General features: G+C 43.4%; 2 protein-coding genes across 4 annotated transcripts in view; both read right to left on the minus strand.

The window, feature by feature from the left end:
- LOC146631386 (signal-induced proliferation-associated 1-like protein 2) overlaps positions 1-10,386 on the minus strand; it is a 42,662-nt gene extending 32,276 nt beyond the window's left edge. The window contains exons 1-6 of one of the 2 annotated variants that reach the window (XM_085355352.1): positions 10,163-10,386; positions 5,219-6,456; positions 4,457-4,584; positions 4,105-4,293; positions 2,707-2,848; positions 2,492-2,577 (exon numbers count right to left, since the gene is read on the minus strand). In XM_085355352.1, coding sequence (XP_085211478.1) covers positions 2,492-2,577; positions 2,707-2,848; positions 4,105-4,293; positions 4,457-4,584; positions 5,219-6,281 — 1,608 coding nt within the window. In that variant the 5' untranslated portion in view covers positions 6,282-6,456; positions 10,163-10,386. Of the gene's footprint in view, positions 1-2,491; positions 2,581-2,706; positions 2,849-4,104; positions 4,294-4,456; positions 4,585-5,218; positions 6,457-10,162 lie in introns of both variants that reach the window. The other variant, XM_085355351.1, reaches the window with a different exon arrangement.
- Positions 10,387-10,953: 567 nt separating this feature from the next.
- Positions 10,954-14,812, minus strand: part of LOC146631387 (equilibrative nucleoside transporter 1-like) — a 46,722-nt gene continuing 42,863 nt past the window's right edge. For both annotated transcript variants that reach the window (XM_085355356.1, XM_085355355.1), the window contains exon 13: positions 10,954-11,408. In XM_085355356.1, coding sequence (XP_085211482.1) covers positions 11,297-11,408 — 112 coding nt within the window. In that variant the 3' untranslated portion in view covers positions 10,954-11,296. The remainder of the gene's footprint in view (positions 11,409-14,812) is intronic.

Genomic DNA, 14,812 nt, shown 5'->3' on the forward strand with positions numbered 1-14,812 from the left:
GGTTGTTCTTATTTTCTTCAACCAGTGATGAATAGCATTAGTATAGCATTAGTATAGTATAGCACAGTACAAATGTTTTTAGTTTTTTTTTTAGAGCAACAAACTATTTCTCCAGGCTAAATGATGATCTTCTAAATTAGTTTCCTCTCCATCTTAGCAGTTATCTGTTAATTATACTAGGGGCCGACTGCGTGACAAGTGGCGGCGGCGCAGCAGTCGTGGATGTGAGTCAAGGCTCACAGGCGGCAGGTGGCCGGCGCACAGGCCCCCACCGCATGCTGGCCTCTGGTGGAAGCCAGGCAGGTCCAGCTGCTGTGCAGACCCTCAACTCTAACCCTGGGCAGGTCCCTCCCGGAGTGGGTATGCGTGCGGAAGTAGGCTGTGCCCTGGCTGGCCTCTCCCTGGGACCGGTACGGGTGCCAAAGCAGTCCGGTCATCAGTCACTCCCATGCAGTCAAGGGATGTCGGCGGGGTCTTCGCCAAGACCCGATCCGAGCTGCCAAACTCTCTACCAACTGCATCCGGTGCTTGGACCGATCCTGCAGTTGTTCCTGCTGGCGGTAACACCGCTCCCTCTTTGTAGCTGCGAGTTTGGCCACCATTTGGGCCAGCGCCTCCCTTGGCTGTCCCGGTCATGGTTCTGCCATGCTACGATCCTGGGTTTCGGGATGCACAGCAGACCAGATCACATTCTTTCACTTTTCTTTTATCTCTGCTGTTGTTTTGAACACTCGGTTGCAGCTTTTCAGCTGTCGCCACAGACACCAACAACAACAACAACAACAGGACCCAGTTCATTCTTCTTTTAAGCCGGTAAGGCTTGATTTCTCATGCCGCTCAGGTGTGACTCTGCAGCGGTGCCACAGACAATGCTCCGCCACACCACCCCTAGCCTGGACCCTCTCAGTGAGGTCATTGTCAAGACTGGCTACAGATACTGAATACAGAACGCGGCAAACGTCAGCCACCTGGATGAGATCAAACTGTATGCCAGGAGTGAACAAGACATCGATTCACTGATTCAAACCACGAGAATCTACAGCAATAACATCGGAATTTCATTCAGACTGGAGAAATGTAGTTGGACGGTAACGAAAAGAGGGATGCTAGTCAGAACTGAGGGGACTGCACTACCAGAAGCAACAATGCAGACATTGAGGACAGCTACAAGTACCCAGGAATCCTACAGGCAAATGGGAATCATGAAGAAGCTGCTAGGGAAGTCCCCACCATCAAGTACCTGCAGAAAGTAAGGCAAGTCCAGAGGAGTCAGCTGAATGGGAGGAATAAGATCCGGGCAATCAGCACCTACACCCTGCCGATGATCAAGTACCCTGTTGGGATAATAAGCTGGCCAAAGGAGGAGACAGAAGCCACTTGCATCAAGACAAGAAAGCTCCTGACCATGCATGCAGAGTATTACCCCAAATCCAGCACCCCAAGGCTATACACTAAGCAGAACGGAGGAGGCCGAAGACTAGTGAGTTTCAGAACCACTGTCCAGGATGAGACAACGAACATCCATGAGTACATCAAAAAGTTGGCCACAACTCATTATGTCCTTAGTGAATACCTCAGGCAGCAGAAACCTGAGTAAGACGAGAAGCAAGGAGAGGAACCATCATAGAAGGACAGGCCCCTGCACGGTATCTACCACCGTTAGTGGGCAAGCAGAGGAAGATGGCCATAGTGATGTAGCTGAACCTAGTGATAGCAACATCAAGAAAAAGTAACATGATAAGCAGAAGTACCAAGGGCTGAGAGAGGAGCCCGAGAAGATGCGGAGAGTGAAGGTAACAGTGGTTCCCATGGTAATCATAATACATAACCTCTGAACTGGCCTAGTGGCTCCAGCAAAATGTGGGGTGACATTCAACATCTCTGTCTAGAAGAGGGTGGAACTAGGAACAGCAAAGATACTGTGCAGGAACCTCAGGCTCCCAGGCCTTTGGTAGAGGACCTGAGCTGAAGTGGGCCACCCACAATGTCTTACATCTTTCTCCATCTCTAAACAAAATGATCTTATCTCTCATTTGTTTCCTTTGTAGTACTTCAGTAGTTAGCTGATGTACTGTGACCAGAACATAAAAAAGCACCGTTATGACGACCTTTAACTAACAGTAGCAATGCATAAATTATATGGTTTTGCCTCTTTATCTTTATCTGATACGTCCTTATGATGGATAAACCAATAGGACTGTATTTTACCTGTAATCGGTCCTACATTTACTTTCAGATCGGTTTGATGTTTAAAGGGTTGCAGTGATGGGAAATAACTTACGATGTGAGTCAGTGTTAAACCTAAAGTAAGGAGCACGCTTGGAAAATGTATAAAGTAGGAAGATGAAATATTTGTGTTGAAATGTGGAGAATAAAAGTAAAAAGCTGTCAGAAAAACAAATACGGATATAAAGTACAGATACTTGAAAACTTTAGTTGTGGTACTTGTGCAGTACACAGCACAAGGTCAAACTAGGAACAGGAGAATCACCTGCTGAGGGCTGCTTGCCGTGGACACGTGGAACATCAGCTTGAATTCTCTGAACGTTGTAAAAACTGACTGCCTCCCTGTTGAGTCTTCTGACAGGAAACAAAAACAAGCAAACAGAAAGTAACAACAATTACCAAACACCATTCTGACATCATTGCAGAACCAGGACAAACAAGGACCCGGTTTTGTTTCAGAAAAAGAAATGGTGCTGGTACCGCTGGTATCTTTCAGTGGACCTCTGTGGCCCAGAAGGTCCAGGAACTGATCTAGAGCGGGACTGCCAGAGTCACTGTTGTCCTCCTCGGTGGACTGACCAGCCCGACAGAATAACACGCCCACTTTGCGCTGGAACTTCAGCTGCAGTAAAACAAAGAAAAGCAGGCAGGGTCAGCGTGGACCATCGGGACTCTGAAGGTGCTGGTTATAAGATCAATTCAGAAGGCTTGGAACTGATGCGTGAATTACGCTCCAGCGGGAAATCTTTTAACCCTACCCGGTAACCTTCTGCATAACCAGACATGAAGCGCCTGAGAAACTTGAACGTGTGTAAAGTTGCGGTGAAGGTCTAAGAGGGGTTAGATTTCCCACACAAGTGAAAATCATTTGTATAATAATTTGTATAATAGTTAGTTGAAACAGGAGTACTTCAGAAATTGGAGAAAATGCTGGTGTCACTGTTTGTACTGGATTTACTGGTTTTATTGTTTATATTGACTTGATGATGCCGTGTCAGGAGACCTTTGGTCATTTCACACAACATCGGAAGGTCAGCTGACTTCTCCCTCTTGCAGTGGACGTTTTAGGGCACCTGGACAAAAAGATGAGCCTATCACAGTGTTTTACCTCGTCTCTTACCTGAGACACCTGAAGGCAGGAGCACCCTCCTGCCGCTCATGTGGATATCTCATATTAATGCGATAGTAAACTTATCATCTTCCTGCTGTGTTCTCAGGCTGATGTCCGTCTGTGTCGTCTCCTGGGATTTCAGTCTGACTGGAGCTTAAAGAGACCTCTCTTCTTCTGCTCAGGCTCCCAGTGGCCACTTAAAAAACTGCTTTGTATCACTTTGCTAAACTTCTGAGAGAGCACAACAAGAAGGTTTTCTTTATTTTGTACTGACCTCTGGGAGGGCCACCAAAAAGTAAGGAAAACGTGACAAAAACTGTAGCTGATTAAAAAGGTACATCTTACTTGTTCCAGCTAATACCATCAAGTCTGAGTTTGTCTCTAAACTGGACAGAATCACAGAAGCTTTATTAGGATCTCTAAAGCTCTAGAAGGATGAGATAATAGTGAATCATTTCTTTCAGACAGAGAACTCGTAGCTGCTGCCTGTGAAAACCTCTCTGAGGATGTGTGTTTGGGTGTTTTTGAAGAATACGCTACTCAGCATTGATCAGCATGGTGGACGTAGCACGAGAAGCTGAATTCTTATGCCAACTGTTTCATTATGTGAAAGCGTCACAGCATCAAAAGCCCGATTTAGCAAACTGGCTATGAAACGGGATTCTAGTTTAACACAGACCATCCTGTCAGAAACATGGGAAGGCCAACCATGGCAGTGGCAGGTATTTCATGGTCAGCTGGTGGGTGGCACACTGGGACTGGCTCACCTCCTGCTGGTCCAGCTGCAGCAGCAGTTCAGGGACTCTGGGTGAATCTGCAGCCAGTCTGAGACTGTGGATGCTAAGTTGAGGAACCACAAACTCGAGAACATCCTTCAGAGGAAGACGTCGACTGGTCCCGTGTTTGGATGAAGATGGGATAGAGTCCTCTGTGATGGATCCTCTCAGGGTAGACAGCTGAAAGAGGGGGCGTGATTGGGTCAGACTAAAAGGACAAACAGGGATTAACAGCATCACCAACAGTCACTTTATAAATTAGTAATCGAAAATGATCTCAAACCAGACTGTGATCAGGTCAGGTCGCCTAACCAGTCACGTGACCGGTCACATGACTAGTTACCTGACCAGTCCTGAGGATCATCCTGTAGTTGTACTGTGTCTCATCACTCCTCTCCTCCAGTTTCTCTCGCCGGAGGCTCAGAGACACCGGACCAAAGTTCTCATCAATGCCAAAATAATTTTGGTGATCTGACAGAAAAAACACAGAAGGTCACTCACATCAGTGAAAACAGAAACCTGAACGCAGTAATAGTGCTTAAATTAATCAGGGGTGTCGAACTCCAGGCCTCGAAAGCCGGTGTCCTGCAGGTTTTAGAGCTCACCCTGGGTCAACACCTGAATCACATAATTATTTCATTATCAGGCCTCTGGAAAACTTCAAGACATGTTGAGGAGGTCATTTAGTCATTTAAACCAGCTGTGTTGGATCAAGGACACATCTAAACCCTGCAGGACACCGGCCCTCGAGGCCTGGAGTTCGACACCTGTGTGTTAGATCTTCAGATCTTCATATTCAGTTCATTTCTTTTCATTTACAGTCAGAAATATTATTGCACTTCAGGGTTTGTTTTTAGCACACAGTCACATGTTGATCGTGTCGCCTATCCTTATGGCAGAATGTTTCTGTTGGAAGTTATTGAACTGTTTATTTTTTAACTCTATGGATACTGAGATCTATTACAAACTCTTCCTGTTATAAATATCTTTTGTTGGAACTAGATTAAACTGGTGGCACTATTTTAAAAAGCGTCCTTGCTTTACTTTTAGCAAGAGCATCCAGCTTCTGCATCGTGGTGAAGTCTGGCCCTCGACTGGACCTTACCTTGGTTGTAGAAGTATTTCAGGTAGTATCTGGCTCCCAGGTCAATGTGTTCAATGTCGTGATTATTCATCAGATGTTGGTCGAACGCCCGAGTTCCTCCACGAAACTCCAACACTGAGATGCTCGCGTTGGTGCGGTGGGTGCTGAGCGGCGGATCGCTGAAGGATGTGTCTGCTGCAGCACCGCAGGTGGAGGTGTTGGCCCGAGTCAGGCCCAGCCTCCTTTCCATCTCCCCTCCAATCTCATTATGAAAGAACGGACAGCTGCTCACCAGAAAGTTGTTTTTGTCACGTTCATCAGGGCTTAAAGCATCAAACACATCACATCCAGAGGTGGAGACGTTCCTTCTGTGCTGGAGGTCTGCTTGGGGGACGAAGCCGCTGCTGAAGTTGAAGAGGACACTCTGACTATCATAATGAGAAAAGCATTTGTAAGAGATTGCGCTGGGTCTTGTGTCCCTGTTTGTCCTCTGATTCCTTAGTCTGCTGAGGATCGATGTCTCCGGCTTTGTTTTCTGAACATGCGACACATAAACCGAAGCGTTCACATAGTTGGGTACATAGATGACATCCCCATGAGCAATGCGAGCGGCAGTCTGCAGACTGGGCGACAGTGCAGCACGAAGCTGTGCAGGTTCTGGGAACGGAGGCGGTGCGCTGGGCACCTGCTGCTCCAGCCTCCAGGAAGGAGTCTCAGTGGATTGTGACAAACTTTGGCGGTCCAGTGTCGAAGTGCTGCAGCACTTTCGCCTCAGACTTGCGTCTGTGTTTGGGTTGATGGCAGCAGGGTCCATGTCTTCAGCTCCGACATCACTGATCGTCACCTCACTGTTGCTTCTCTTCATCCTTGCCAAACTCCTGCTGGTGGAAGGACTCGGGCGAACTGGGAATGTAGTCTCTGACCTGGGCTGGGGGTCCAGGCTCTTGTTGGAATGGGGAGGTTGACTCAGAAAGCTCAAGTTCAGACCCTCCTGAGCATCCCTCCTCTGAGACAAGTCGGACATTCGGGCCCTGACCCCCATCTTTGGTACAACAGGAGCTCCCTGAACGACCGGAGGTCCCATAGTCCCGATCCTTGGAAAGTCTAAGAAACACTGCTGTTAGTCTAGTCCAGAAGGACCCTGAACCACTGCCAGGACTCAGACCCGAAGTTCATGACTCCTGTGAGATCTAATAGGTCCACAGTCTGATTAGGATCAGAGACAGGAAGTACATCCTGGACTCACCATCCACAGCGATCTGAAATAAGAAAAGGTTGTCATGCACTCCTGTTGAGGTGAATCACCTGTTTACCTGTGCTACAAGTACAGGTGTGAACATGCGCTAGTCAATCCCAGCTGCTCATTCGCCTGTAGGTGTGACGCATCTGTTCGGCTGAAAAACATGAAGCGTCATGCCTGAGAATTTAAAACACAAACGTGGCAGACGGACCAGCTCTGGTATGGGGAAGAGCCACAGGACAAACCTGTGCCCAGACGTGAACTAGATGTTATAACCCAGTTATTACTTTATTAATGCGAGAAGCAACAAAACACACCTGAAGTCCACCACGTTACCATGAGAAGGCAGTGTGTGTGTGTGTGTGTGTGTGTGGTATTTCCAGCAGCTGTCTCCGTCATGTTCAGCAGTAACAGCTGAAGGCTTCAGATATCTGTATGTGGACAAATGTACTCTCAACTGCATACACTGCTCTGTGTGTACTGCATACTGTATACGCTGTACTGTGTTTGGAGCCGGTCTGACGTCAGGTCAACCTTGAACATTACATTTCTGACATAAAGCTAAAAGCAGACATTGGAAAAATAAACACGGAACAATGCTGCATGCCTGTATGTTTGAGCACATGCAAACAGATGTGGAGTTCTGTGAAACGTCCCAACACTGTGTGATCACATCGGCAGAGTAAACGCTTTGCAGACAGTCATACAAACTGCTGTTTTCACTTTGGTCAGTTTGGGATCAAGTATCCATCTACCCTGGTGTTAGGAAGTTTTACCTGAAGAATAAAACATAACATGAAATATATTAAAAAGTGATCCTGTTTGACTGTAACTGAATTCAGTTCAGCTTTAAGTTTATAAGATAAAGATGAGATAAACCTTTATTAGTCCCACACGTGGGAAATCATGTCATATAGTATCTTATTCTTATTATCATATCCTATTTCATTGCTTTTCTTAATTTTTGCTACTGTAACTTTGCACTGTCCACTTTCTGCTGTGACACAACAATTTTCCCACGTGTAGGACTAATAAAGGTTATTGTATCTTTTCTTAAAATACAAGTTAGAGCAGTAACCCCCCCCCCCCCCCCAAAAAAAAAACCCCTAATAGAATAGAATAAGATAAAATAATATAGTATATACAATAGATATATAGTACAATTGATATGTCACATGACAACAGAAGTCTCAGGGTGCTTTGTATTGAAAGGTTAGATGATCTATTTTGGTGCTTTTAAGTGTTTCTTTAATCTTAGTTTCCTGACTGCAATCATCAGAACCCCTCAGGACGGCACAGCCAGTGCCCTGGTCCCTCCCTGAATCATCATCAGTGCAATCAGGAGGTGAATGCTGTAGTTCCAAAGACACCACCACCCAGCTGAAGTTTCACATTCATTCAGGAAACTCCTTTTATTGACCTGGCTTCATTTGCCTGTAAAAAATAAGACTATGAAACAAAGCAGCCAGCAAGAGTACAGGAGAGACGATCATGTGTTTAAATGCAGGAAAAGTAGTGTACTAATTCCTGAGGCCAAGTGGGATCTTTACAGATGTTTCTGTCTGAGAACATCTGTAAAGGCGGATCTTCGTTCAAGGGAAATGATGTTGAAGAAGCTGCAGTCATAAGGAGCAGCAGACTGTGGTGCATTGTGGAAAACTGTTGTCAACAGTCGGCCATCTGCAGATGACAGAAATGCCGTAGTTGGGTCATGAAAAGTGAGTCTGAGGAGTTGATAACATCGGCGTGATTGCCTCTTCCTGTCTCCTGACCCAGTCATCTCAGCTGATTACTGGATTACATCACTTCCTGTTCATAGGGCAAAGAGGTCTCTGAGGAATCTGCTTCCTGTTGGCGGAGGGTGGAGTGAGGTGGGGAGGGTGGGGGGTGATCTTATCTTCAAATTAAGGACAAAGACACAGATTTCAAGAAGCCTGTCCTGCTCGTCATCAAGTTTGCAACTGTCTGCAACACGCCTGTGACATGTATATGCTTTGTGTGAGGTTTCCAGCACATTGACCAGGACATGTCCTTCAACGCACATATTAAACAAATATGTAAGACTGCGTTCTTCCATTTGCGCAACATCTCTAAAGTTAGAAATATCCTGTCTCAGAGTGACGCTGAAAAACTGAACATAACAGAATTGAATTCTGTTATCTGTTACCACACCCAGAAACGTTGTATCAGAAACTTACTACTTCAACATTATTTATCAGCAATTCTGCTCCAGCATCTTTTTTACAATTTCCAAATAACATAAATGTAGTTTTATTCAAATTTAGTGAAAACTTGTTTCTGTCAAACCTTGTTTTCAGTTTTGTGTTCCAAAAGCTGATGTGAATTATCTCCAGCACAAAAAAATCTTTGAATCATCTGCAAATAAAATAAACTGTAATATATCAGATGTTTTTATATATCATTGATGCACAGGATAAATAAGCTTTGGACCCAATGCTGACCCCTGTGGAACTCCACAAACAATGTCCAGGCACTCTGATATTCACCAAGCCTCACAAATTGTTGCCTGTCTCTCAAATAACTCCTGACCCACTCCTCTAATGCTGTAGTGCTCCAGTTTATAAGGTAATATTTCATGATTGATTGTGTCAAAAGCTTCTTGTAGGTCAATGAAAACTCAGACTGTGCATTGTCTTTGATCTGTTTTATTAGTGATATGTTCAGTTAGTTCCATTAATGCCATGGATGTTGATCTATTTGGTCTGAAACCATACTGACTTTCCATTATTATTTTATGTTTATCTATTAATTTGTCAAGTCTATTAATAAAACCTTTTCCAGTATTTGTGAGAATTGTGAGAGTAGAGAAACAGGCCTGTAATGTGAATTGGTGTCAATCTCCATTTTTAAACAGTGGTATTACTTTAGCAGTTTTCATTTGTGTTGGGAACGCACCAGTTTGTAGAGGCAAATTGCAAATGTATGTTAAGGGTTTGGAGCATCGATCAAAGTCTGTAGAGTTTTCAGTTTGTGATTTCCCAACAACATGATTTCCTTTTTTTCCACCACCGTTAAAAACACTGACTGAGGATTAGGCCGGGGGAATATGGCCAGAAATATTTATCACAATATATATTTGAAAATGTGCGATAACGATATAACTGACGCGAGACAAAATACTTTACCACTCCACAACTTTATTAGTGCAAAAAACCCATCAATGTATTTTCACTTAAACAAGCAGCTGTTTTTTATGTGCATTAAAGTTATTTAAAATTTTTACCCATATTCTATCGCCATATTTCATTTTCTAACCATTGCCTAACATTACACCGGTGTTACCGTGAACGTTTGATATGGCCCAGCCCTAGTTGAGGATTACGTTCAATGAGCTTAGTTTCTTTCTCTGCACAGTTTCTTGTGTTCTGTCAGCCAAGTCTGGCCCAACACTTACAAAGAATTTGTTGAACTCATTAACCACATCGCTCATCATTATTAGTCAAATATGAAGGATAATGTAACTGCCTAGAACTATTTTAATAACAATATTTCATGTTTTCCAAATCCCTTTACTGTTATTTTTATTCATATTTAATAATTTCTCAATTTTACATGACCTCAAAATACTAGTTAGTTTATTTTTATACCTCTTGTTCTTATTTTCAACTTCTCTACTTCTGTACTTTATAAATCACCTCACTGCTCAGCAGTACTTCGTTACCTCACTGCTCAGCAGTACTTTGTTTCGGAGAGGGAAATTTTACCTTCTCGAGGACCGAGGATCCAGGGCTCTTCCAGGGTTCTGACTCTCGGATCAGACCCGGACGTCGTGTCAGTCGGTTCCGGTTTGTTTCCCGGTCCAGTCACACTGACACGGACGACACGGACCTCTTGTGCGGGTCCTGGTCTTGGTTCGGTCTCGTTAAACTCTCAGCTGTGTCTGGTCGGACGCTTCAGCTCAGCCAGGCTGGCGATGCGTTTAAGTGATGCTCGGATTCTTTACAGCCAGCCCGGCTGATGCCTTCAGAGGACGTTAATAAACGTGGGAATTTTCTTCACTTGTCTGTCTTTCATTGAGCTGAAAATAAATAAAGTGAAATAGCCCACTGTTCGTTCTGCGGGCGGCTTTCAAAGGTTGTAAACCTGGATGATCGAGCATGCATGAAGACGATTTGATAAAAACGTCACACACTGCAGTTTTAATTTATTTGGATCCACGTTAAATACACAGTTTTTTTCTCATTACAATATTGATATTACAATATCTCTTGACAAATATTAACATGAGATGAACAGAGATGAAGATCAGACTTCATCAATAACTTCACTAACTCAGTGCTTCAATTTAATACTGTCAAATTATTACTGTGCAGTTTATACTGCTTAACTTTTATTATTGTAATATTAGTAGTATTACTTCAATGTCATTTCATTGCTTACCAAACGTGTAACTCAAGTCATTTCTCATAATGTATGTCAGGATGTGAACCCTTTAAACTTTAATTCTAATCAAGTCACCACATTTCTTTCAATAAAACTCTTAAATCTGGAGTTTAGTCAAATAATTTATCTGGAAATCACAGATGGTGACGCTCTGAGGACTCTATGAAGACGATCAATGTGAATATCAAAGATCTTTTAACCTGTTAAACTTTTTTTAATGTCTCTAATGAATACATACAAAGAATATTCATTGTACAGATTCATGTTTAAGAAATAAATACTGAAAGTAATCCTGCAGCACCTCCATCAGGACAAAAGAGAAAATAATTAAGACAAAGTTGAAGAGCTGTGGAGTTTCAGTCTGACTGAAGCTTTTCTGCCACTCAGACCAGAACTGCACAAAAGAGTTCACTGATAGTTTCACAGTTAGTCCAAGAGAAAGACGACATTTCCAGTTAAACCAGTATTCTAATGAGAAAGGAGAGAGCAGCTCCTAACGCCAAACCCAGAGAGAGGAAGAACGCCATGATGGCTCCAGCTGTTTCTGCTTCATGAGGAAGAACGTTCCTGTTAAAAACCAGAATATTGACATATTATATTATATTATATTATATTATATTATATTATATTATATTATATTATATATTGGAGTACTGTAATTAATTATTATCAGGAAGTCCTAAAAACTCCCTGAAAAGCCTTCAGTTAATCAAAAATTGTTAAGGTAAAATATATATTCTTAGTGCCTATTTTCTGTTTCTATTTTTTATGTAGGCTAGTATATTAAAGAGGCCACTTTTCAGTCATAAAATGTGTTAAAGGTCACAAAGTGGGGAGCAAGACTGGAATACTGTGCAAGACAGGAAAATGCTGCAGCAAGAGTCCTGACAGGGACTAGAAAGAGAGCAGATTTCACCTTCATTGGCTTCCTGTTAAATCCAGAATCCAAAATCCTGCTCCTCACATACAAGGTCTTAAATAATCAGGCCCCATCTTATCTTAATGGTAAATGGACTGATTCTTATATAGCACTTTTCTACTCTCCCATAGTACTCAAAGCACTGTATACAACATACCACATTCACTCAATCACACCCATTCTCACAAGCACTGACTCTAAACTGAGTGCTTTTCTAACGACATTTACACACATTCACACTCCGATGGATGCATCTGAAGGCAACTTGGGGTTAGTATCTTGCCCAAGGACACTTGGCATGCAGACTGGAGGAGCCAGGGATCAAACCACCAACCTCAGTAGGTGACCTGCTCTACCTCCTGAGCCACAGCCACCAAAGTTAATGACCTTGTAGTACCATATCACCCTATTAGAGCACTTCACTCTCGCTCTGCAGGCCTACTTGTTGTTCCTCGAGTATTTAAAAGTAGAATGGGAGGCAGAGCCTTCAGTTTTCAGGCCCCTCTTCTGTGGAACCAGCTTCCAGTTTGGATTCAGGAGACAGACACTATCTCTACTTTCAAGATTAGGCTTCAAACTTTCCTTTTTGCTAAAGCATATAGTTAGGGCTGGACCAGGTGACCCTGAATCCTCCCTTAGTTATGCTGCAATAGACGTAGGCTGCCGGGGATTCCCATGATGCACTGGGTGTTTCTTCTTCACTCACTATGTGTTAATCGACCTCTCTGCATCCACAGCATGTCTTTATCCTGTCTTCCTTCTCTCACCCCAACCAATCACAGCAGATGGCCCCGCCCCTCCCTGAGCCTGGTTCTGCCGGAGGTTTCTTCCTGTTAAAAGGGAGTTTTTCCTTCCCACTGTCGCCAAAGTGCTGCTCATAGGGGGTCATATGATTGTTGGGTTTTTCTCTGTATCTTTTATTGTCGGGTCTACCTTACAATGTAAAGCACCTTGAGGCGACTGTGTGATTTGGCGCTGTATAGATAAACTGAATTGAATCCGAGATGTTTCCAAACCAGCTGAGAGGTACTGTCTCTTCAGCGTGTCTGAGGTCTGCCTCGGCGTCTCCTCCCATAGGGACTCCTCAGCTGACTCTCCTTATGGAGGTGCAGCTCTCACCCCATCTCTGAGGCTGAGCCCAGACACCTTCAGAGGAATATCATTTCTATTGCTTGTATTCTCCACGTCACTACTCACGGCACCTCCTCCCTAATCCTGAGTGGACCCACAACGCTTTTCAACTTTTAAGTCTGTATGTTTTACATCGCAGCTAGTTTTAGACAAAGGCCCCGTTTTCAGAAACCATAAAATAATTAGAAAAATTAACATAATTTTACATTTAAAGATTGATTTTAACACTGTTTTTAATTTCAGTGTCTGTTCAATAATGGGAAAAAAAGTAATTTAAATTTAATTTTTAAATACAAGAATACTCTTGTTGTTTGAAATATCAATAAAATTACAAAAACAGTCTGAAATGTATTTTCTTTATGAGCATACAACATCTGTATTGGTAAATGGGCAGAAGGTAATTTCCCAGATGGTGTATCTTTTATAACCCTAACTGGTAAAATTACAGAAAAAAATACAAATAGAAATGAATAATCTATATTATTTTTAAGATTCCCACAAATCTAGGGGCGGGGCTTATCCCAGCTACCACAGGGCAAGAGGCGGGGACTGTGCCAAAGAGACCGTGCTGCTTGAAATATGAAATAAATATTAAATGCCTGTGAAATTTTAGTCTTGCATTACTAAAAATATACTTAGTATTATTTTATGTTATTTTAAGTGCGCATTAAGTGCGCATTAAGTGCGCATGCGCCAACCAGCGTGCAGCCTGTTACAGTCGCTCCTGCTTTTCTCTTAGTTTAGCTCTTTTTTCTTACGTATTCTTTTTTTTTTCTGACTTGTATTTTCCTCCGTTTTCTATCTCTTACTCAATCATGTGGATTGAGAGAGTTTTTGTTCTTCTGGTGGCCGTGGAACTGTTACTTTTATCATGGAACGGGACCGCGGCACATCTCCTACACGCACGGACTGTTTACTCCAGAGATCAGCTGATCGCCCTGATGCCGGCCGGCTCGCTGGCCAGGCCCGCAGAAGTGCCCGCAGAAGTACCAGCTGAAATTTGGAGGAAAACACATCGGGGATGCAGAGGTCAAGGACAGAAGAGAAGAAAAAAGGTGACGGTGAGACAGCGGAGGCTCGAAGCGAGGAGGAGGTTTAAACCGTGTCTGCCGTCTATCGTTGTTGTGATATTTTGATACCATGGTAGCATTTACAGGATATTGCTTTGTAGTGAAAACTGTTACTCAATAAGGCCCATCTAATAGTTGTTTTTCTCTTTCTCTGTGACCCAAGAATTAATGTGTAAGACTCACAGGCTGGTACCCCAAGGTCGAAAACACCACAGAGATGAGACCACTTCCTTACTCCCATCCTCCCTTCCTTATCTCTTAGAAAAAGGCTCGTTAAAGGCCAGGTGGTTTGTTTCAGAATTCACTAATGAAAGAACTCTGTATTTTATGTCTAGGAGTGTATTTTGCTGGGATGATCATAAATTATAGCTGAACTGATAAACTACACAAGGGATACTTTGCTCAGAAGGCAGGAAGACGTTTCCTTATTTAGTCTGTACCGGTTTGAACTGGGAAAGCTGACACACGAACCTTTTTTTCCTCTATATAAACTGCTGTGTATCAAATAAACCTTTGAGTTGATTTGGGAAGGCAACCTGAAGCAGTCTGTGTTTCCTTGTTCTCCCAAGCTGCTCCCGGCGCTGTAACTAACCCAGCTGAACGGCATACCTGAGTGTTACTTTAAATAATTAGGAATCTTAGAAGGAAAGGACAGAACTCTGCTTATCGCTCACGCCACGGAGGAAACCCGGGACGGCAATTTCCTTCAATCGTGATGGGAAATGTGCGATCGTTGGCAAGTAAAATCGACGAGCTCTCAGCACTGGTACGGAGTCAGAGGGAATACCGAGAGTGTAGCCTGATGTGTTTCACCGAATCATGGCTGCACCAGGTCATTCCCGATGAGAATG

Source organism: Diplotaxodon limnothrissa, linkage group LG6 (genome assembly GCF_057381915.1).
Source record: "Diplotaxodon limnothrissa isolate DT_005_m linkage group LG6, D_limnothrissa_male_GT1.1, whole genome shotgun sequence".
NCBI classification, from domain to species: Eukaryota; Metazoa; Chordata; class Actinopteri; order Cichliformes; family Cichlidae; genus Diplotaxodon; species Diplotaxodon limnothrissa.